General features: G+C 44.5%; 1 protein-coding gene across 9 annotated transcripts in view; it reads left to right on the top strand.

The window, feature by feature from the left end:
- The first annotated feature begins 2,597 nt into the window (after positions 1-2,597).
- Positions 2,598-22,746, top strand: part of cacna1g (calcium channel, voltage-dependent, T type, alpha 1G subunit) — a 289,223-nt gene continuing 269,074 nt past the window's right edge. For all 9 annotated transcript variants that reach the window (XM_069707505.1, XM_069707504.1, XM_069707506.1 and 6 more), the window contains exons 1-2: positions 2,598-3,389; positions 4,032-4,340. In XM_069707505.1, coding sequence (XP_069563606.1) covers positions 4,039-4,340 — 302 coding nt within the window. In that variant the 5' untranslated portion in view covers positions 2,598-3,389; positions 4,032-4,038. The remainder of the gene's footprint in view (positions 3,390-4,031; positions 4,341-22,746) is intronic.

Below are 22,746 nucleotides of genomic sequence, written 5' to 3'. Positions count from 1 at the left end.
TGAGGGAAATAGGAGGGTTGGGGTAAAAATGTTAACTTGAAGCATATTGTTCATTTAAGTTACTACTTTTTAGTAGTCGTTGTTGTCGTGGCAACAGCAAATGTGACTTGATTGGAATCTGGAAGCAAACACCGGCCTCTTGCTCCCAAATCTGCTGCGCACACCGAATAAAAAAAAATAATAAAAGAAATGGCACCTGTGACGTCACCCGTACGATTTCACGAGGAGCAGTTTTGTTGAGCCAGTGGCTTTGGCCGTCACCATCTTGGCAGTGCCTCACTCTACCCTATCATGACCTTAGTTTTTCTCAGAAACTTCAGTTTCCAATAATCACAGTTATGTGGATTCATCCTCTGGGAACCATAATTGGATTTCTAGTTCTTTCATGCCATTTCATCCAAATGTTCTTGAGCCGTTTCGCTAAAAACTAAAACTTTCTGCCTCATAGTGACATAAAACCTTCAGGGATCAGGATTCTTCCACCTCGAGAGACAATGAAATTCAATTCACTGTGGCTCGGATTGTACCTTATCTGTATGTTGCTCTGGACGAAAGCACCTGCCGAAGGAACAAAAGTAAATCTAAAGGCTGTTCCAGATATTTCAGCCTTGACCACAGTGGGGGGTGGGCTGGATGACAAAACAACAGACTGATATTGAGCCACTCCTCTGGCATGTCCAGTTAAAACCGCCCAGCGACAGCAGCAGAACAACCTAAGAACCAGTCTTTCAAACAGCATCTTGTAGACCATCTTTGATCAAGTTTGTTTACACATTCTTTCATTATCAGATCAAATCTTTGTCTCTTTTTTTCCCCCTCGGGCACAAACACGTCTCCGTGGATCGGAGTCGCCCTCTTCAGTATCAGGACTTCTCTCGGTAAAAGGTCTGCGATCACAGTCGGCGACAGGTGAGCGGTGACGGATGGGTTTGTGCGACCATGCAAACGGTTGGTGCGGTCGGGAGGCCGGCGGAGCGGCCACGAGAGAGCTCCCGAGAATCGAGATCACTCACTCTGATAAATTGGGGGTCTCAGCTGGAAGTGGGCAGCACTAACAAACATCATTCATCAAGCACTCGTAAAAGCTGGCCTTCGGAAGCGCTCGTGGGCAATCGCCATGGCTTTATTCCATTTTATGAATAATAAATGCATTCTTCTATTGCTTATTATTAATGCATATTGCATTTATATACTTTTTTTTAGGTGTGCTTAATTGTGTTGTACTTTTATGCATTCGGAGCAGTGCCTCATTCCTGCCTAATAGGTACAAGCAGTGCGGGATCAATATGTTTTAATGGCTACTCTGTTAAGAAAGTACACAGTCAAGTAATCAGTCCAAACAAGGTGTGTTGACAGGCGCTGTAAGGAGTCACGCGCTCACTTTTTCCTCTCCTTGTCTCCTTTGTGCGAACATGCAGGTGTTTGTTTTTTTAGGTCATGCGTGCGCTTGTGAATCTCGGTCTTCATGCTCTCACAAACAGCCATGTGTAAAGCGCCCAGGTGATTAATATCTGCTGCCGCTCACGGGCGAGCTAGCGGCAACGGATGCCGTGATAAAAAGAAATTGGTCTTTCTCATTGATTCGCTCGCAGATCAATGATCATACGCTGTAATGGAAATAAAGCAGCTGCTGCGGAGGGACTTGTGTTGTGTGTGTGTGTGTGTGTGTGTGTGTGTGTGTGTGTGTGTGTGTGTGTGTGTGTGTGTGTGTGTGTGTGTGTGTGTGTGTGTGTGTGTGTTGAAGACAGACGGTCTGGGGAAACATCTTCCCCTAGTGGCCAGCAGTAGTCAGAGCACTCCTTCAGGATCTGCAGAGTCCCCAGATAAACATAAATAAAAATACTTAAAAAAAAATCAATAAAAAAAAATCAATTGAAACTCGTGTTTATTAGATTTCACTTTTTCCTTTTTTTGTTTGTTGAATTTCCATCGACATTTTCTGTTCATTCTCTGCACTTTATCTTCAAGTAAAGGTGCTTCTGGACCTGAGGGGCCTCCCGGGTCCCCTGAGGTAAGTCTTCAGGACTCGCCCTGCACACTGTGGGATGACTTCATGATACTTCTACTCACCAGACCTTCTGCAAAATTAGAGAAAGCATGCTGAATTCAGGTTTTACTGTCGCGTATTCTTATGTAACTCTCAAAAGAATGTTTTTATGTGGAATTTTTAAACAAAATAATGATGTGTGATAGTTTCTCCTAGATACACTTTAGACTAAGGCAACAGGTCTCTGACACCCCCCCCCCAATATATTCACAGTTAGTTGGAGTCATTGCAACGAGTGGCAACCCCCCCTCCCCCCCTCATAATCCCCCATAATAAACTTCTGCACCAATCACGCAGCAGTGCTCTTTAGATGCCATCACTCCCTTGCTTCTCATTGGTTGACAGCTAGCATTAAGATTCCAGCTGTTTCACCCCCCTCCACCCTCCGCCCGCGCAACTCGAACTGACACGCAGCTTGGCCAGTGAGGAGGCAGCTCCGAGTCAGGCCGGGCTGTGATTGGAGCAGAGCGCAGCGCTCGTTGGGGGGCGGGGAGCGAGAAGTTCGGATCCCCCCTTCATCCAGCTGTGTGAGCTGCGCGCTGATGGACGGAACCGAGCGAATACAGTCTGGAGGAGACAAGAGGGAGAGCACGAGCGGCCGGTCTTCTCATGTGAGCAACAATGGAGAGGGGAGGTGTTGGTGATATTTAGAGAGTACTAGAGGTTGTCTCTCTCTGACGATCTGTTTATGTTCGGCGGCGGGATGCGCAGCAGCATCTCCATGGATCTGTAAAAAACACTGATGCAGGATAAGCGCTAAAATAAATCGCCTATGGATGCACCAAAAAGTGTTGGATTGTTAATTTGAATGAAGAAAAACTGCGGAGGAAACGTGGGGAAGCGCATCGAGCATCACTTTTATTTCTGCTTTTTCAGGGTTTTGCCCATCAGCTCTGTGGAGAAACGAGGAATCATAGAGAAGTTTGCGCGCGGCGTCAATATTTTCACAAAGGCTGATCGCTGTAAAGTAGTCAAAACTCCCTACTCCTATTCGATTTCTAACCGGGGATGGTCATGAAGTGTTGGTGAGGCCCCTGGAGAGGCTTCTTGGACACCGGAGACCGGGCCTGGGCGCACCGGACCCGTGCTGCAGCGCACCACCTGGAAACTATACGCTCCGCTTGACGCACCAAACCCACCAGACCCTCTCCTCGTCTTCTCCCCCTGCTGCCCTCTCCTCTTCTTCATCTTTCCCCCTCCTCTCCTCGTTTCTCCTTCTTTACCAGCAGTTTATTTTTTTCCTCCTTTCAGACTGGTGTGGACTTAATATCCACGACAAAGAAAAAAACTGATCATGCGATGACTGAGCGCGCTTTGGGCACATCTACCGAGTCCATTACAGGTAATATAAATCGAACGGAAAGATGCTCCGTGCATTCTTTTAGATAAGTAACTGCTTGATCATTATTTTAAAAACGAGTGTTGTTGGTGGATGAGGGATGTTGCTAAAGTTTGGAAACGAATAATAAGAATCGGCGGCGATTGTTGCACGATTTGGGCTTTGTTTTTTATGTAAAGAAATGCGAGCCTCTCGGATTTTTTTGGAGGCTGATTAGGAGCTCCATTTATATTTTCCAGCTTACCAAAGCAAATATATACCTAAACAATCTGAATCCATTAAAATAAAACAGTTTTGTGTCATATTTATTCTTTAAAAACAAATTCTGTGGAATCGCTTTCGATGATGTTTGCGCATATTTTCTTAAAATAACCTCCCCGCTCCAAATTGCCTGCCCTCCAACATGTAGATTTAATTGTGGGCATATGTTGAGCAGGCTTTCACTGGATGAAAAGTTGGTTTCAGAAATAAAAAAAATCAGCAGATTTAAATGTGCATATTCCCCTGAATCTTAAGAATGACTGCGCGCCCGTTCTGCGCTCTCCCCTGGCTGCTGCAGATATGGCTACTTAAACATTTCCACGGCTGTCAGCTCTGTTTACTGTATCTAATCATATGCGTATGATCACCTATACTGCCCTGCAGGAGGTGAATGATGGCCGAAGATGGGGGAAATCTCTCCGGGGTCCCCGACGCCAGGGGCTCGGAGGGTCGCTCTTCTGTGCCGAGGACCTTCATCCGGCTCAACGACCTGTCCGGGCTCGGGACGGGAGGCGGGGAGCGCGGCGAGGTGGTGGTGGAGCCGGCGTCCCCGGCGGCCGACGGGATCTCTACCGGCGGGGAGGAGGCGACGTCCGCAAGCATCGGGGACCCAAAGCTGGCCCCCGTTGTCTTCTTCTACCTGAAACAAACCACCCGGCCTCGGAGCTGGTGTATCAAGATGGTCTGCAACCCATATCCTTTTTTTTTCTTCTTTTTTTTTTTTTTTTAACCTTTTTAAACATTAAGATCGGAGGCTGCCCGTGCGCATGCGTGCGCTCCCACCTGTGGCAGGTAAGAAACAGTTGCTTTGGCTGTGCGGCTTTTTCCAGCTGACCTCAAGGGTTGTAGAGTGACCGGCAGAGTAGGGATCGTGGAGTGAGCACGTGACCCGTTGGGGCGCAGATTTGATTTGATCAGTGTGCGTGTTTGTGTGTGGAGTGAACTGTAAGGTCTGGTTTGAGCAAAAACAAACATGCATCAGGTATTTTTGTGTGTGTTGGAAATACATCCACTCACCTGGCAGGAGTCAGGACGTGTGTGTGTGTGTGTGTGCGTGCGTGCGTGCGCGCGCCCCCTGCGCTCCTGCTCCACAGTTCCCACGTCGTGCTCTGATTCCTCTGAGCCGCGGTGTTTGCACGCGATCGATTATTCATAACGAGCGCGAGGGATACAAAAAAAAATAAAAAATAAAATAAAAAAATCCATTGACCTCACATGACTGGGTCCGCAGCGAGGGGCGGTGGGTTATAATTGGTGTGTTGATACACACCTGTGCTCATCGAGTTGTCCGTCCGTCCTCGCCTTTTGGGGCGGAGTCTATTCATGTCACAGAGCCTTATTGAATCATTGTCGCCAATGAAGTGTGATTATTGACTCATGAAGTGTATGGGACCGAGGAGGGAAGCGGGAGCAGGCCGAGAGAGGAGGCACTGGAGATGCTGTTCTATCTCTGAGGGTTGAGGCGACATCTGTGTGTTTCCTTGTCTGCTCAGGAGGTTTCATACAGCCTTTGTTTTTCTGTAAGGTGCTGTGTTTGTGTTTGTTTGTGTGTTTGTTTGTGTGTTAGTTAATGTCATTTGGATTACCTCTTCCTTCCCCCGTCTGTCTCCCTCCATCCACTCCCCTCATTTCAATCAGGAGACTCGATGCCAGGGAACAGACACAGCATTTTACTCGACATCCTTCAGAACAACGACAAGCATGACCCTCGGGGTCTAAACATTGTAATGGAATGAAATAAAAGTTCATTTTTTATGTAGGTACAGAGGAGAAAACCCAATAGTTAGAATTTGCTGACATGAGCCAGGTGAAAGAGAAAAAAAACACCCTTAAAACAGGAAGAAACCTCTGTCAGAACCAGGCTCAGAGAGGGGAACAGATTTCAACTTTGACATCAAGGCCACGATTGGCTGATTGAAGTTGTGGTGAAGTTTGATTGGTTCACCTGAAGCGCCCGTTGGTCACGTGATTAGAGATTTGAGAGAGAGTGAATTGAGGTAAAAAGATAAATCTTCCTGATTGAACTTTTAGCTCCATTTGGTACTGTTTTAATTGAGATGCAGACGCAGCCCTTCCTCCTCCTCCTCCTCCTCCTCCTCCCCCCAGGAATGTTGACCGCGACACTGCTTACACTTGTTACTCTTTCACCCTCCTCTCCCTCCCTCCTTCATTTCCCTCCTTTCATCTTTATTTTCCTCCTTGATTCTGGCTCGGTCTCCCAGCGATCACAGCTGATTTCCATGTCTGTAAATGTCAAATCTTTTAAAGGTCTTACAAATAGACCCTTTTTTTTTTTTTTTTTTTAAGTTAGCAGCGGGGGCACATGAGTCCCTGGCGGCTCCTCGGGGAGCAACGGTCAAAACGATCCTTCATACTATTATCCAAGTCAGGGGTTCTCAAACATTTACCCCCCCCCCCCCGCTGAGACCCCGACATTAAGGCAACGAGTTCCTGTTTGATAAGTAATTCACCCAAAACGTATGTTATTATGTAAATAGTGAGCTTGGATTTTTTTTTTTTTTTTTTTTCCCCAGTTTCTCAGTTTTATTCACTTTGCTCCAAGTCCTGTCACTTGTCAGGTTAACATTATGTAAGAAAGTCCTGTTGGGTTGGTAACATGGAACTGGGTGTGATAAGTGACAGTAATGTAAGTGTTATCTTTGGCTTGCCGTCCTGACACCTACAATGAGAATGAGTTCGAAGTGGACGAAGCTGAGTAATGACCTCCAAACCAATCAGAGATGGAGGATATGTGCAAAAGTCTGGTTTTATGTTTATTGTTCGGCTATCTCAATTCAGCAGGATCCATACAGAGGATTTTTTTTTTTATACAGTTATGTGATTTTCTAAAGTTGTACAGGTGGAGGTAAAGTTGTTGGCAGATATTTCAGTCATTTTCTGTCACAAAGACAAAGCAGCATATTCTCACAACTGAGATGCAAGAGCTAAAAGTAGCTTAGATTTATCAAAATGAACAAATCTCAAAACGATCAAAATGATTGCTGATAGTTGCTGAATTTCTTTCAACAAAGAGCGACCAGAACGACACCGACACTTTTTTAAAAAAAAAAATGTTTATCTTCGAGTGAAGAACAAACATCTTCTTGATCTGGTTGAAATTCATTTACATTTTTTTAATACTTGAAGCGTTTGTCCTGCAGGAGAGCCAATTAAAATCAATAAAAACCAGCAGAATTGTCAAAGGTATCATATTAACATGTAAGGTGCTTGAATTGAATGACATCAACTCAAAGGCCTCGTTTTGATCCGCTACCGTTTGCCCTGTTATAGTTACTGCTAATACAACACTTCCTGTCTCTATTTCAAATTAAAAGCGTTTCGGTGGACAGAAACCCTTCATTTCCCTAACAAGGCTTTTATTGTGAAACATTTGTAGGAACCTGTTGTGACTGAAATCTGACAGTAACACCTAAGATGAGGGATCCACAACAACCGCTGACAGTAGCAAGATTACATCATTGACTTTATTGAACCAAAGTGCCAGAAATGTACATTTATCGACTGAGACGAGGACTTGAAATGTAAGCGTCACAAGGACACTCCGGCTGCTGGCTTCTTACGAGACGGCAACCAAAACCATTCACGGCTCCTTTTTGAAAACCTTTGGGACTATATTTCCTCACTTTGATTGAGTGTCACGCCCATTGGTTCAGTTTATTGTGCTAAAAATCTATCATTCGAACTAATTTCCCTCCACACAAATGCATTGGATGTCCTTGTCCCGCACCATAAAAGCCGACCGGTCAACGGAGCCCATTGCGTCGTACACAGATGTACAGAAACTGTCACGGACATTCACATACGTTGCGAACTTAGTTTGAGGCGCTTCGCGGTCTGGATTTGAATGTTGGATGTTTTTGCTCTGAAATCGAACAGTTTTCTACGAGTCTCTGGTTTCTTCGGCCACATATCAACGCCGAGCTTCGACCTGACTTCAAGTTTTTTGTTTTTTGTTTTTTTCTTCACGGCGCCGGAATCTTTTCAGTCAAATGAGGTCAGTGGTTTGATCTGTGTTGTAGACTCTGCTTTAAAATGCAGGATTGCTCTGAAATCGTTGAAAGGACTGTTGGGTAATATGTGATGATGTTTGATCTTCCGTGTGTGTGTGTGTGTGTGTGTGTGTGTGTGTGTGTGTGTGTGTGTGTGTGTGTGTGTGTGTGTGTGTGTGTGTGTGTGTGTGCAGGCGTGCCTCCCCCAGGCTGTGAGGATTGTATTTAGTCGTTCTCAGTCTTCTCGGTCACCCTTCAATGTGTATCTGGACCGATTTAGGAAAAGGTCATCGCTTTTGTAATGCATTGTAACGCTACTGCGATCGATCTGCGTCTACTCCCTGCCTGTGTGTGTGTGTGTGTGTGTGTGTGTGTGTGTGTGTGTGTGTGTGTGTGTGTGTGTGTGTGTGTGTGTGTGTGTGTGTGTGTGTGTGTGTGTGTGAATCTGTGCAGCTCTTTGTATCCAGGAGAGGAGATGTATCTGTGGCTGTATTTTTAACTCTTCCTCTCTTGATCCGTGGCCCTCCTCTGCCTCTCCACATCGTGTCTCTCTCTCTGCTCCCTGGTTCGAGAATTATTCCTGCAGTAGTTGCTTTCTCTCTCTCTGCTATAAATACACCCCCCCCCCCCCCGAACGCACCACCAGCGGCACGGAGCCTGCTGCCTCCGTCTGAAGCCGTAGACCAACAACACGGGAAAACCCGACTGATCTCGGGGCCAGAAACTATTCCAAACAGGCATATCCTCGGTAAGCCCTCGGCTTCGGGCGGCCTGCGGCCATTTTCAACAGTCTGAAGTAATTAGGACCCCTGGATGCTCGCGGAGGTATTTAGAGGGTCTAATTGAAGACCCCTGGGATGTGCGCTCTGAGTGATGCTTTGCCCAACACATTGCCTGTGTGAAATTCCCTCTGCTGGTTTTGCTAATGATTCCTGCAGAATCTGTATGATCGAGAGAAAGAGAAGGAGAGAGAGAGAGGCGAGAGCTTTTGTGTGCGAGCGAGGTTGTGTAAGCAACACACACACACACACACACACACACACACACACACACACACACACACACACACACACACACACACACACACACACACACACACACACACACACACACACACACACACACACACACTTCCACAGGACTCCCGTAGGTGTCTCCTCTCTTGCGGGGAGCTGCATGTCGTGCCAAGACGAAGGAGGAGGAGGAGGAAGAGGAGGGGAGGAGGAGGAGGAGGAGGGGGGAGTTTGGGAACTGGCCCGGCTCTCTCTCTCTCTCTCTCTCTCTCTCTCTTTCTATCCTCTGCTCATGCTGATTTGAGCAGAGGATTACACGGCCCCGAGCAGCGAGGGAGGACACCTGGCCCGGGCGAGGTGTTTGTCATCACGTTCAAATAGCATCGCAGGAAGGGCCAATAAACCGCTCGCACCCGAGGGAGCGGAGGGATTTTGCCGAAATATGCTACTGATTTGGTGTTTTTTTTGCTTCTGTTTCGCTGATGTCTGTGCGTATCAGCAAAGCAGGCGTTCACGTTTGTTGCTCGCCGGTCTGTCTAATAATGGAAGCCGAAGCAAACACTTACTTAATCAGCAGAAAATGTCTCCTCCCCTCCCCTCACCTCTCTTCTCCTTCGGACCCCTCGCTTCTTGTTTTTTTTTTTCCTCCTTCCTCCACTGGAGTTAAAAGCCTCACGTTGGCTGGAGAGCGAGGTGTGTGTGTGTGTGTGTGTGTGTGTGTGTGTGTGTGTGTGTGTGTGTGTGTGTGTGTGTGTGTGTGTGTGTGTGTGTGTGTCTGTGTGTGCGTGTGCGCGTGCCTCTGACGGCCTCCAAAAACCAGTCGAGGAAGAAGAGGGGAAAAAAAGAGAAAAGAAAGAGCGTAGGAGGGGGAGAGAAGAAGAAAATGAAATAAAAAAAACAAACACAAGGCTCAGTTGGAGAGCCGAGTGGGATTTCAGGGAGCATTTTTTTAAGAGGTGAAAGAAGTAGGCCTGTACACGTCAAAAAACTTAACTTTCCTAGTTTCTCCCTGGAGAGTTGAAGATGTTTTCAGCCTCTTGCAGTTTGCAACTTGGATCCTCTTTGGGATTTTATTTTTCTTGAAAGATATATATATATATATATATATATATATATATATATATATATATATATATATCCGTGACAGAAAATGCGGGGAAAGAAAGCAGGTGAATGACATGCAGAATCAAACAGTCCATGTAGCTTTCCCCGAACCGCTCGGCTATCGGCTCGCCTCTTCATTGTGAAATCAGAACTTTTATCATTATTATTGTATGTTATTGCCACTGATTTCCTAAATCTATACAATTCCGATTCAAAAGATCCGGATTTGATTCGATTTCCGATTCAATATCGATTCTGTCAGGGATATTTTAATCACAGTACTAATTTTGTTGTTTAAATCTCAGAGAACTGATTCTGCAAATTGTACAAGGAACCCTCTAACATACATCTAACGGACTCTAACTGAGTCCGTGTACACCCGCGTTCAGAATCTCATTGGGCGTACAAAGCGTCAGTCATCGCCAACGCGGCTTCCGACTGGCTGGACCTGACACCTTCGCTCCGTACCGTCTCTGGTTGGCTACTGTAGGCTGAGGACAGGATATGGAAGTTCTTATTGGCGATGTACACGAGGGGGTCGATGCCGGTGGGCGAGTGGGCAGTCTGAACGTGATGTGGCCAAAGAATCGATATCGGATTATTCAAGTGACGATCAATTTGAATTTGAATATTAGAGGGTGCAAACTAGTCATGTGTGTGTGTGTGTGTGTGTGTGTGTGTGTGTGTGTGTGTGTGTGTGTGTGTGTGTGTGTGTGTGTGTGTGTGTGTGTGTGTGTGTGTGTGTGTGTGTGTGTGTGTGTGTGTGCGCGCGCGCATTTCTTCTCTAAATGAACTGAATATGTTCTTACCGGGAGGTTGATATGAACCCTGCTTATGCACTGAAAGATTATGTTTGATGAAGTATTCATCATGTATCCATCTGAGGCCTTTTTAGTGTATTCGTGTGTGTGTGTGTGTGTGTGTGTGTGTGTGTGTGTGTGTGTGTGTGTGTGTGTGTGTGTGTGTGTGTGTGTGTGTGTGTGTGTGTGTGTGTGTGTGTGTGTGTGTGTGTGTGTGTGTGTGTGTGTGTGTGTGTGTGTGTGTGTGTGTGTGTGTGTGTGTGTGTGTGTGTGTGTGTACATGTGCGTCGCTGAGCATGTGATGCGACTTGCATGTATTTTACATTTAAAGTGCTCGCCACGAGGAACATGTGCGTGTGTATTTGTGTCGTATTAAAATTTAACAGGTGAGTTTAACATATGCCTCGATCAGAGTTTTAAAAGAAAGTTTTTTATGTAGAACAACAAACCCGTCAAACGGACGGGTCGGACGGCAGTTTTTAATGCACGATGGATGTGATGTAGATACTGTTGGCCAATCAGAAGCCCCGCTGACTCACTGATGACCAATCAGAAGAAGAGAAGCAGGAGGACCGCAGTGTAATGTGTAATGTGTCTGCGACTGCAGGGCAGAAACATTTTAGCCTAGAAATGGTAGAACTGAATGTTATGGAAAACAAGCAGCATTAATCTCTTAAAGTTGTATGACATGCTGGTACTGTCATGTTTCATCTCTGTAATCTTTCTGTTTTTAGCCCCAGCTACCGAAGACATGAATTTCATCCTGAGGGGATGAATAAAGTGTCTATCTAGCTTATGATTATCTGCTTTTAGAAGAAAAGTTCATAAAACCCTACTTTAGCTACCTACAGTGACTTTTCTTGATGTTTGTTGTCATAATCTTCCTAATCCTGGATTAGGGCATTGGTCTAATTAGAATTTGAAGCTGCATCAGTTGATTTTTGTTTGGTCACTTGGGGCAGCAGGACGAGTTGAACCTATTGATCACTTTATGAAGTTGTTGCAATGAGCTCATGAGGAAACACATGCAGGACACAGTGAGCAACGCTGTCTTCCCGATCGATGTAAATTTCACTGTGTTTGTCGTCATTAACTCCCGAGCCTCCCGTCTTGGCTGCATGCGCCGCTATGTTCAGCCGCTTGATGCTGATGTTAGCTGCGTCATGTTTCGCGCCGTGGCATTTAACGTCCGATCAGTTTACGAGATGTTGTTTAATGGAAAAAAAAAAACCCATTGGTGTTCGGTAGATAGGAGCAGGGAGAGAGAAACATCTAAGGTGAGGCTAGAAAACCAAAAACACCGAGCTGAAAGACGCTAAAACGCTTCATAGTGTTGCAAAGAAAATTTGGGTGATAATTCTCTGTGGGTTTGTCACCACATGCAACCCTTCCACATTACAAAGAAATGAGCATGTGTCCATTAGTACCATCAAATATTCATTGGTGCAACTTTAAGAGTTTTTTTTTTTTTTTTTAGATATTTAAGAAATAACATTCAAACACTGAAGTCTGTTTTGTGGAACTTTGAAGATATTTTGCTGTAATGGTGTGTTATAAGAAGATTAAGAGACTCTCAGTCTCACTGCTGGTTATGCTTTGCTTTTCCTATGTGGAAAGTTTCCGACTGTACTGTTACTGCCAAAATGCTCAAGTTTATTCACTGAACACAAGGCATTCTGGGAAATGCAGGACATCGTTATGAAGCTGAGAGTCAAGAGGGATAATGGGCACAAGAAATATGTTTCCTCCAACACCTCTCTTCGAACTCCCTGTTAGATTTGTTGAACTGTGAGCACGAACCCTTCTGTCTCACTTTGCATTTTCCCTTTTAAAATGGAAACTAAGTGCCAGAATAATAAAAAAAAAAAAACTTACATAACTGCAAAGCAAAGAACTTTAATGAGAACAGTCAAAAACACCAGAGCTGGTATTTATGTAGGCGTGTGCATGTGGGTGTAGGGCTTTGTTACTGGGCCTGAAAATCTTTGTTACATTCAGAATTTAATGTTAGTTGGTAGAGATGTTAGTCACTGAGCATCTTGGCTCCGGCAGAAGGAAGTGAGTGAGCGTTCATCGTATCCAAGTATCACTTGAAACATTTACCAGCGTGATGGCGGTGCTGTTTCGTCGCCCGTGTCGTGCTGCCTGACTAAATGCAATTAACACCTGTCGTGTACACGCTCACGGGAGCTAAGGATGTTTGAAAGTAAGCGATGGTTCTTTTTGACATGATGTGTTCAACCCAGCCCAAAACACTGATTCACTGAAAGTAGTGATAGATCAGTCGACTGGCTCCCGACGCGCCATACAGTACACGTGTGGGAATTCACTCACTCCGCCACCAACACGCTGAAAGTGCCAATTATTGATGAAGAACTGAAGTGACAATTAGGAAAAGAGATGGCAGGAGAGCGAGGCCGGGGCGCGAGGAGACGACTCGGTATGAGGTCTGGTCTTAATGAGGAGCTTTGTTTAAGCTGTTAACCACAAAGAAACCCCGTCTCCGTGCTCTGTCTGCCACTCGCTCTGATTGCTGTAGTTTCGGGATATATCGGATCGTTAAAGCGTTTTCTTTTTCCTGTGCTTCACACCTGATGTTTGGTAGGTTTTGTTTTCACCGGAATAAGCGTCCCTGATTCTTACATTTTCCAGCAGAAAATTGCTGCTACTTGTGGCTGATGGATTCCTCTTCACAGAGTCTCTCCGACAGCACAGAAATAAAAGCTTTGAATGTAGATTTACAGTGAAAAGAATTGCCCCTTGCGTTGTATTGGAGAGCGACGTGGTGGTTCTCGATGTCACCGCTCTATTCAGTTTCCAGTGTGGATGTATTAATTTCATCCACCCACCAAAACCACAAGGCTGAAGCAAGCACAGCTGAGAGTCCAGAAGAAAACGAAGGCCTGCACACAGGTCCTCTTCACCCGGGGTTATGTGTTACCATCATGTAAGCAAATGCATATTTCATTTGACTGTTTATCAGTATCACTCCTCTATTTTATAACAGGTTTTACTGCTTTATATTTACACTCCACACTGAGATTTTTCAGTCTTTAGAGAGCTCCCTCTAGAGACACAAACTGCATTATACAACTCCTCACAGTCTACTGTACCTCAGGATGAGTAAACTGTCCTTTTGTCTGTGAAATAAATATAGCACCACCTCAGTAGTGATGCGTTCATACTGAACACAGCCCACTTTGTTATGAACAAATATTTTAGATTTCCCTCACTGCATGGCAAAGGAAACCAGACCTTTATTCTGTACCTGCTTTTATTAGATACAGGCTTTTATTTTGTAAATTAGATTAGTTCATGGAAACACAAAATGTCCTCTCTCTTAAGGCAGAATTAACAGTAAAAGTCTTCCAACCTCAATTGTCAGGCTTTTGATTTGAAAAACTTCAGGAAACGTTGAGTTTAGTATCCAGTAGCTTAACATTGAGAAAAGAGGCAAAGATGACATAGTGGAATTAATTAGTGAGTAAAAGTAGTGAGAAAAAATTAACTTAGAGCAGCAGAGAGGTAAATATGAAAAGGTTTTCTCGGCCTACTAATGATAATAGTGCAGTGAAAATGTGAATAGTACTACATTTAACTAAGTGGCAACCAACCGTGACATCACCCATTGAAATTTGGCATTGTCGGCGTCGCCATCTTGCTTTTTTGGAGCCAGAAGTGACCATATTTGGACAAGCTGGAGAGAAACAAGTGGTGAATTGAATCTGATTGGGCACCTGAGGAGACTATGTCCCGCCCATCTATAGCGGAAACCTGACTGCACCAAAGGCCTGTCAATCAAACAGACAACCAAACTTACCGCATTTCAAGGCCTAATATCTAATTAATGATGCAAATATTTTTAGATGGACCACCAGAAAACTAGAAAGAAACATGGACTTCAGTAAACCTTAGCTGCCTAATCTAAACACCAGATCGGATTCGGAGTACTTTGGACTCACCATGCAGCTCTGCGGACCGACGCTGTGGTTTGGACGTTGTCTGGTGGAACTATCAAGCGTTCTCCAATAACCTGCAGCATATAACCTGGTTTCTCTGAGTAACTCGGTTGCTTAAGTGCGTGTTAAATGCTCTGAGTGTGTTTGTGGGCCAAGCTTGGCAGCTGCCTGTGTGTGTGTGTGTGTGTGTGTGTGTGTGTGTGTGTGTGTGTGTGTGTGTGTGTGTGTGTGTGTGTGTGTGTGTGTGTGTGTGTGTGTGTGTGTGTGTGTGTGTGTGTGTGTGTGTGTGTGTGTGTGCGTGCGTGCGTTGGCAGCGGTGGAACCAGCTAACCTGATACACACCTGGTGAGCCTCCGACCAAACTGATTCAGAGGCAAACCACAAACTCTGCTGCAGACTGCCAGGCAGCAGGAAGCACTCTCACTGTCTGTCTGTCTGTCTGTGTGTGTGTGTGTGTGTGTGCGTGCGTGTGCGTGCGTGTGTTCGACTGTGTTTGCCGTTTCTCACATTTTGATGTGTTCATGTGTGACTTTTCATTAGTTTCAAGCTTTCACCCGTTTTTTCTTTTCAGTGGTGTCAGTTTCTTCGGTGTGTTTTTTGTTACATGAGCAACTTTCTAACCTGGAACGAAGCAGCAGCCGCAGCTTTTTAGGCACTTGTACTTTTTTTTTTTTTTTGGTCTGTTTCTTCGTTTCTCTTGTCAGACATGTGTTGTGCTCTTCCACCCCTGTGCCTCCAGTGGCCTAGTTAACAAATTAATGTGAATCCTTTAAAAACCACAGGCTAGCTCCTCAGTGGAGGAAAAAAACAAAACAAGAAAAAGAGGAGAGTGAGAGGGAAAGAGAAAAGGGGAACTGTGGAGGGTCTGATGACAGGAGGTAGTGAAATCAAGAGGGAGGGATGGAGCTCAGACTTTTACAGATGTGCTGTCTTCACTAACTCGTCTGCGGCCCAGTAAAAAGCACTTCACTGTGTGTGTGTGTGTGTGTGTGTGTGTGTGTGTGTGTGTGTGTGTGTGTGTGTGTGTGTGTGTGTGTGTGTGTGTGTGTGTGTGTGTGTGTGTGTGTGTGTGTGTGTGTGTCTCCTGCTCATAATCTTTGTTTTCGCGTGTCTGTGTTTGTCTCCAGACACCAAATTTGTCACTGATTTCCTATCAATTATTTGTACGGGGAGAACAATTAGTGCAGATAAAACCAGGCAGTTAATTACGGCCGCTTCACAACATGACTTGTCACGATTGAGATGTGTGAAAAACAAAAACAAACTATTGTGTCACTGTCATCTGCTGTTTATCGTCAGGAATGATGCTTTTTTTTTTTTCTTCCGATGACTGGTTGGTTTCTTGAATAGTTCGTTGGTTGACTGGTTGGATTGTTGTCTTTTACTGTTTGGGTAGTCGTATAAAAGATGACTGACTGGTTAGCTTGTTTGTTGGATCCTCGCTTGCCTGTTTATGCTGTTGTTTGTTTGACTTGGCAGTCAGTTGGTTAGTTAATTGGTTTACTAACTGGTTGGTCATTTTACTGGTTGGTTGTTTAATTAATTACTTGACTTACTTGTTTGGTTGGTTGACTGGTGGGTTAATTGGTTCGCTGTTTAATTCATTGGGATGTTGTTTCATGTCAGTTGGATGGTTTACATCAATCGAATCACAAGAATCGTAGCTTTCTAATGATATCTCAAAGGTGCACTGTAGCACTGTAAACATTTAAGCTGATGACGATAACACCCGGACGAGGGTTGAATGGTTAAGAGTCAAAACTGGTGAGGTTTTGGCACCTTTTCATAAAGAAGGAGTTAAACGTTGTTGTTGGTGATCGACTGATTGATTCGGCCCTAGTTGGGCAGTAGTCGGCTGATTGGCTTGTTGACTTATTAGTTATATGGGTGGCTGATTTGGTAGTCAGTTGGATGGTTGGGTGGATGACTGGTTGTCTGGTTGGATGGTTGGGTGGATGACTGGTTGTCTGGTTGGATGGTTGGGTGGATGACTGATTGTCTGGTTAGGTAGATGACTGGTTGGATGGTTGGGTGGATGGATAGTTGGGTGGATGACTGATTGTCTGTTTTGGGTGGATAACTGGTTGTTTGGTTGGATGGTTGGGTGGATGACTGATTGTCTGGTTGGGTGGATGACTGATTGTCTGGTTGGGTGGATGACTGGTTGGGTGGTTCGGTGGATGACTGGTTGTCTGGTTGGGTGGATGACTGGTTGGATGGTTGGGTGGATGTCTGGTTGGATGGTAGGGTGGTTGACTGGTTGTCTGGTTGGTTAATTGGCTGCTTTACTGGTTGGTTGGTGATTGCTTTGATGGAAGGTTGGTCTCGGTCTAAATTTTGTTGACCTCAACCTATTTATTTATATATATATATATATATATATATACACACACACATCCATATATATATATTTTTTATACACATCCATATATATATGTCTATATATATATATATATATGTCTATATATATGTCTGTTTGGTCGACTCAGTAGTTTTGTCAGCTTATAATTTATATGAACCAAATAAAGTATTTACATAGTATTTATTTTCGATTCCTGTCCACTGTTGGAAACGAAGGCAGTAGACTTTTGTTTCAAAAAAGTTTACACCCAAAATCACCCAAGTACTTTGAAATAATTTCATGTTTGCTGCTTTTTGATTCATAAAATGTCAGGCTGCCTTTGGTAATGCTAACTATCTGCGATGGCTGAAGGTCGTGTCTGCTAAGGCATCAGCATAGTATACCCAGATTCCATTTGATATGGAAATGGAAACATGCATATATGAAGATAAACCTTTAGATGTTGCACGTCATAAATACTGTGCATACAAAATTAGTCTAAATGAGTCTTATTTTCGCTCTCTTTCAGATTCAGTCCCCCCCCCCCCCAACCCCAACCCCAACCCCAGCCCCCGCCCCCGCCCCACCACTGGGCTGTTCCGTGAGATGGCTGTAAGTTTATGTAGGACTCTGTCCAGGATTTTCCTACCAGCTTTTTCTCATTAGGGTATTGTGGAAGACTCGAGTTTGGCTGCACAGAGTGGCAACAGAAAGGGGTGTGTGTGTGTGTGTGTGTGTGTGTGTGTGTGTGTGTGTGTGTGTGTGTGTGTGTGTGTGTGTGTGGGGGGGTGGATGGGGGGGGGGGGGGGGCTATACACTTACTCTTACACAGCAAAAATCATTGAGCACCTGAATCGAGTTATCTTTAACTGTCTTACTGCGTCTGCATCTGGCCCACATCGTAACCGATACCTCCGTCTCTTTCCTTTCTCCTTCACCTTTCTGCTGACTCCTCCTCCTTTGCTCCTTTCTCTATCTAATCACCTGCTACTTCATATATTCAGCCTTTTCTAGACATATTTACTTCCTGGCTTTGTCAAACCCTCTTCTCACAAAGGTTGCTAACCGGTTTTACAGTTTCTCTCTTTCTCTCTCTTCCCTCTTCCTTTTTTTTTTGTTTAACATCCCTGCTTCACCCTCCGGCCATAGTTCCTGTGATAACTACCCCCCCTCTCTTCCAGCTGTATTTTTCGTCAGACAGAATGATAAGTTGGTGAGCAGCACAGCGAGGGGTTGCCATGTCTGATAGAAGTGCCCTTTTTAGGCCTGTGTTGCTAACTAAGGACTCAGGTGGCGTTGACACACACCAGACCTGACCGCTGGCCTTATCTCACAACACACACACACACACACACACACACACACACACACACACACACACACACACACACACACACACACACACACACACACACACACACACACACACACACACACACACACACACACACACACACACTTTCTCAAGGAACAAACATGTACCGCTTCAAATCAGCTGGCTGTCAAATCTTCCCACTGCGAACTGCCAGCAATGTCAATAATTCAGACGCACGCAGACACGTCCAGGGACTTTTTTTTGTCTTTTTCTGTCTCCCGCTCCGCCCCTCTCCTCCTCCCTCTCTGTCCGTGTATTTCGATCGCAATCACTCTCTGTCAAGTCATCAGGACACTAATCAGGCTTTTCCCGCAGCAGGACCGGCGAGTCTGGTGAAGGAGCGAGGAAAAAAAAAAAGAGAAAAAGAAACGAGAGAGATGTCTTATTATAGATAACAAACGAGAGATATAAATACCGCCGGGGTTCGGGAAGCTTATGTAGGAGTCATGAATGTCCGTCAGCCTTTCGGGCGAGCCGTAGATCGGTGCATGTGTGGCCCCCGTCCGTAGCCTCGTTCATCTGCAGCTGTACCCCCCCCCCCATCTCCCCTTCCCTCCCCTCGTTAATGTAAATGTATATATTACGCAACATAATCTTCCAACAGCAGATTGCATGTTTCAGTCAATTAGTCGACCGTGTGCCCGAAGCCTCGCCGCTCCCTGCTGCGACCGCTCGGCATAACGTGCAGTTATCCTGGTTGTTCCAGTAGATACAGTAGAGGCTGAGTGGTAGCTAATGAACTTCACCAGCCATTTGTGTGCTGTAGGTTGACCACCGGAGGGGACGTGTGTGTGTGTGTGTGTGTGTGTGTGTGTGTGTGTGTGTGTGTGTGTGTGTGTGTGTGTGTGTGTGTGTGTGTGTGTGTGTGTGTGTGTGTGTGTGTGTGTGTGTGTTTGGACGGCTGTCTAATCCCCCCCTGCGGTGTGTGTAATTAAGAACCAGCTACAGAAGGCAGGTGGAACAGTTTTTTTTTTTTTTTTTTTTAAAGCAAAGCCATGTATTGATCAGCATATGTGGTGTGTGAGCATGAGTGAGTATTTAACTGGTCACTGAACCTCTCCCCCCTCACAGCGACTGTCCAATCATGGCTGCGAGTAGCTTTCTACACGTGTCGAAACATTTTGTATTTGTAGTCAGAGCAATGCTCCATATTGTTTTCACTAAACCAAATATACAAGACCAATAATGTGGACAATATACACATTAAAGTAATGATCTTTGGCACTATTTTATGGGGTTACAGGAAGTGGTAAAAAAAAAAACCTTCCATGAGAACGCATCATCCATGTACTATTCCCTCTCTGGTTGCTCATCCTGGAAGCCACTGTTTCAGAGTTTAGTGGTAGCCGCTCTGTCGTTTGGGGGAAGTTTAGTTTACACTCCAGCAACCCCATCCGAACGGGTACCTAAGACAGTGCAGAAATTCACTGTGTTAATATACGGGTCCAAACCTCGCTCCATTGGGGATTGTTTCCAGTCATTACATCTTACTGGGCGTAGACCTCTGGTTAATTTTGCACCTATTGGAGCACCCTTTAACCAATCAGCACTGACCAACACGTCACGTATATTGGAACCACCATAGCCATTGCTGGAAATATATATATATAATATACATACAAAACTGACATAATCACACTTTGCCACGCCCACTGGGTTCCAGACTATAATCAAAGCAAAGATTGAAGCGGTGAACTATAGTTGGGCCTAATTTTATTCATGTGGCATCCCTGTTCTTGCCTGTTCAGCAGTGTTGATGTAATTCATCTCACCTTATAACAACCACACATCATTCTCAACCCCCATGACTTACAAAAACCACTGATGCACACATCCGATGCCTTTTCATGTTTTGTTCTGTACAAAATGCAGTTACCATTGAAAAATACATGACTTTATTTAAACTTAATAAGAGGCAGGTTGTGACAAACAATGCAAGTAAAATGTATTGGTTGGAAATAAGAACATTTCTAACCACGGTCTCACTTGTGCAAATCCAAGTTTGTGAGTTAGGAAGCCTAAAAGTCGGATCTGACATTTTTTTCTTATATTATTTAGCTCCAGGCTGTAATACCAAAAATTGTATCCGTTTATGTTTTTCTTATTTCCTTGTCGTCTAGATGATCCCCAACGGGTGAGGATACCGATGTTCTGCTTGGGGCAATTACCGTTTGTTTCTCTTAGCTTGTTTGAAACATTAAAGTCAGCCACAGAGGATGATTTCAACCCTTATAAATCTTAACGCCGGCTCAGTTAGCTATCGAGCTGCAGCTGGTAAAACCTAAACAGTATCGGTCGGAATTTCATCTGGCACGAGGAGCTACTTTAGTCTAAATCTGTCTGAAATCAGGACCGGGATTGTTTCAGAAACTGCTTAAAGGTTAGAGGGGCCACAGGCATCGCATGCGCAGCTTTAGTGAGCAGTGTGTAATTTGTATTTGTCATATTTGGGTATTCTCTTGGCAAGATAATGTACGGGAGAATGTGTGTGTGGTTGTCATCTTCGTCCTTACCTTTATCACACTGTAATTACTCCGCTTCACTTCGGTGCCCTTTCACTGCGATCAGTTTTGCGCATGCAGTGGCACTGTGTGTGTGTGTGTGTGTGTGTGTGTGTACATGACAATAGATATATATATATATATATATATATATATATATATATATATATATATATATATATATATATATATATATATATATATATATATATATATATATATATATATATATATATATATATATATATATATATATATATATATATATATATATATGTGTACAAACATACACACACTTACACACAAACACACTCACCGCTGGGCTCTCTCTCTCTCTCTCTCTCTCTCTCTCTCTCTCTCCCCTCGGAGCTCGGCCCGAATCACTGTGACATTTACAGTTTCGCAGCCATTAGAGCTTAATGTCCCAGGGGCGACTGTGTGATGGCTGCTCCACAATCAGATCACAGCGTTTCGTTGGAGTGCCGAGCCTCGGCGTCCTTTTAAGCCCCACACCTGCGCCGGGATCAGCTGAGGAGGGAACGGGATCAAGTCCCACGAGCTGAGAGCTTACCAGATTTATAGGCAGTTACAAGGTCAGGTGAAACAGGTGTAATCTGTTAGACTGGCAAATAGAGAACGTCACAGATCGGTCCGTTAGCACCTGCTGATTCTTGTGAAGGTGTTAGCGGAAAACAGCTGTGTTTTCATTATGGACTTTCTTTGAGCGTTGAAGAAAATGACGTGAATTTGCTATCAGCCATGTTTTTGAATATAAATTTTTTTTTATTTTAGAAGAAGATTCTCTTTAAAATACATATACAAGCATTGAGGCAGGAGTTTGATGACAAATCACGTGTAAGTAATAGCGTTAAAAATGGCTGCATTGCTGTCAGTGTTCCAGTTTTAGGGCTGTGGTAGTGTGAGCGTGTGATTCACTGGCACAGTTTAATTCAATTCGATTCAATTTTATTTCTATCGCGCCAAATCACAACACCGGTTATTTCATGGCACTTAACACGTCAAAGTCCTTACAGCAAGACTTTACAATATTATACAGAGAAACCAAATAATTCAACAATTCCCACATAAGCTAGGAGGGAAAAAACTGCTCTTTAAGGGAGAAAAACCTCCAACAGAGGGAAGTAAAAACTCCCTCTGAACAGGAAGAAACCTCCGACAGAACCAGGCTCAGGGGTGGAGAACATCTGCCTCGACCGGTTTACTGGGACACTCAGGTAGAACAGTCGGTTTTTAGTTACACCAGTTATTAGTTTACCTATTGACTATTGACATGTGCTCTGTTAATGCAATGACGAGTCAGCATGTGTGTTGTTAAAAGGTCAATTGCGTCCTTGTACGCATGTTTAGCCCAGAAACACCGAGCTCAGCCTGTTCACAAGTGGAAAAAACACATTAGACTGCAATATATTACATTCCCGATTGTACACCATACTGTACTGTATTATTATTGCTTCAGATTATGTCATGCTGGATTAGTAACTGAATAGCGAAGTGAGAAGTAATGAAAAAGTTGGACAAAGTAATAAAAAATGTAAAAAAAAAAAATAAAAATCCATATTCCACCATGAAAGCCCACCAGCTCGCACAAACAGTCACACAGCAACAACAGCTCAATAGGATATGCCAAAACTCTGCAACAGTCGCATCCCACACGGATACAAATGATACCTAAATGCAAACACTTCGACCCTCTTCCTCCATCACACATATTGCATTCGGAGGCTCCCACACGTTCATAAATGTGACAATATAATTTCTGGGAGAGAAATGCATGCGCTCCACCCAAGGGTGCCGAGACACTCCCACATGCAGGCTGAGAGGGGGAGCGAGATCTGCTTTCTGTCTTGATTAATATTTTCTCTTCGTCACCACTATATCATCCTCCCTGTCCCCTCATTTCCACGCTCCCCTGTGTGTGTGTGTGTGTGTGTGTGTGTGTGTGTGTGTGTGTGTGTGTGTGTGTGTGTGTGTGTGT

This window comes from Brachyistius frenatus, unplaced genomic scaffold (genome assembly GCF_029030835.1).
Source record: "Brachyistius frenatus isolate BFR_SWC_R1_liver_20210118 unplaced genomic scaffold, ASM2903083v1 Contig_69, whole genome shotgun sequence".
Taxonomy (NCBI): Eukaryota; Metazoa; Chordata; class Actinopteri; family Embiotocidae; genus Brachyistius; species Brachyistius frenatus.
Note: the sequence above shows the minus strand (reverse complement) of the source record. Positions and strands in the feature narration are given on the sequence as shown.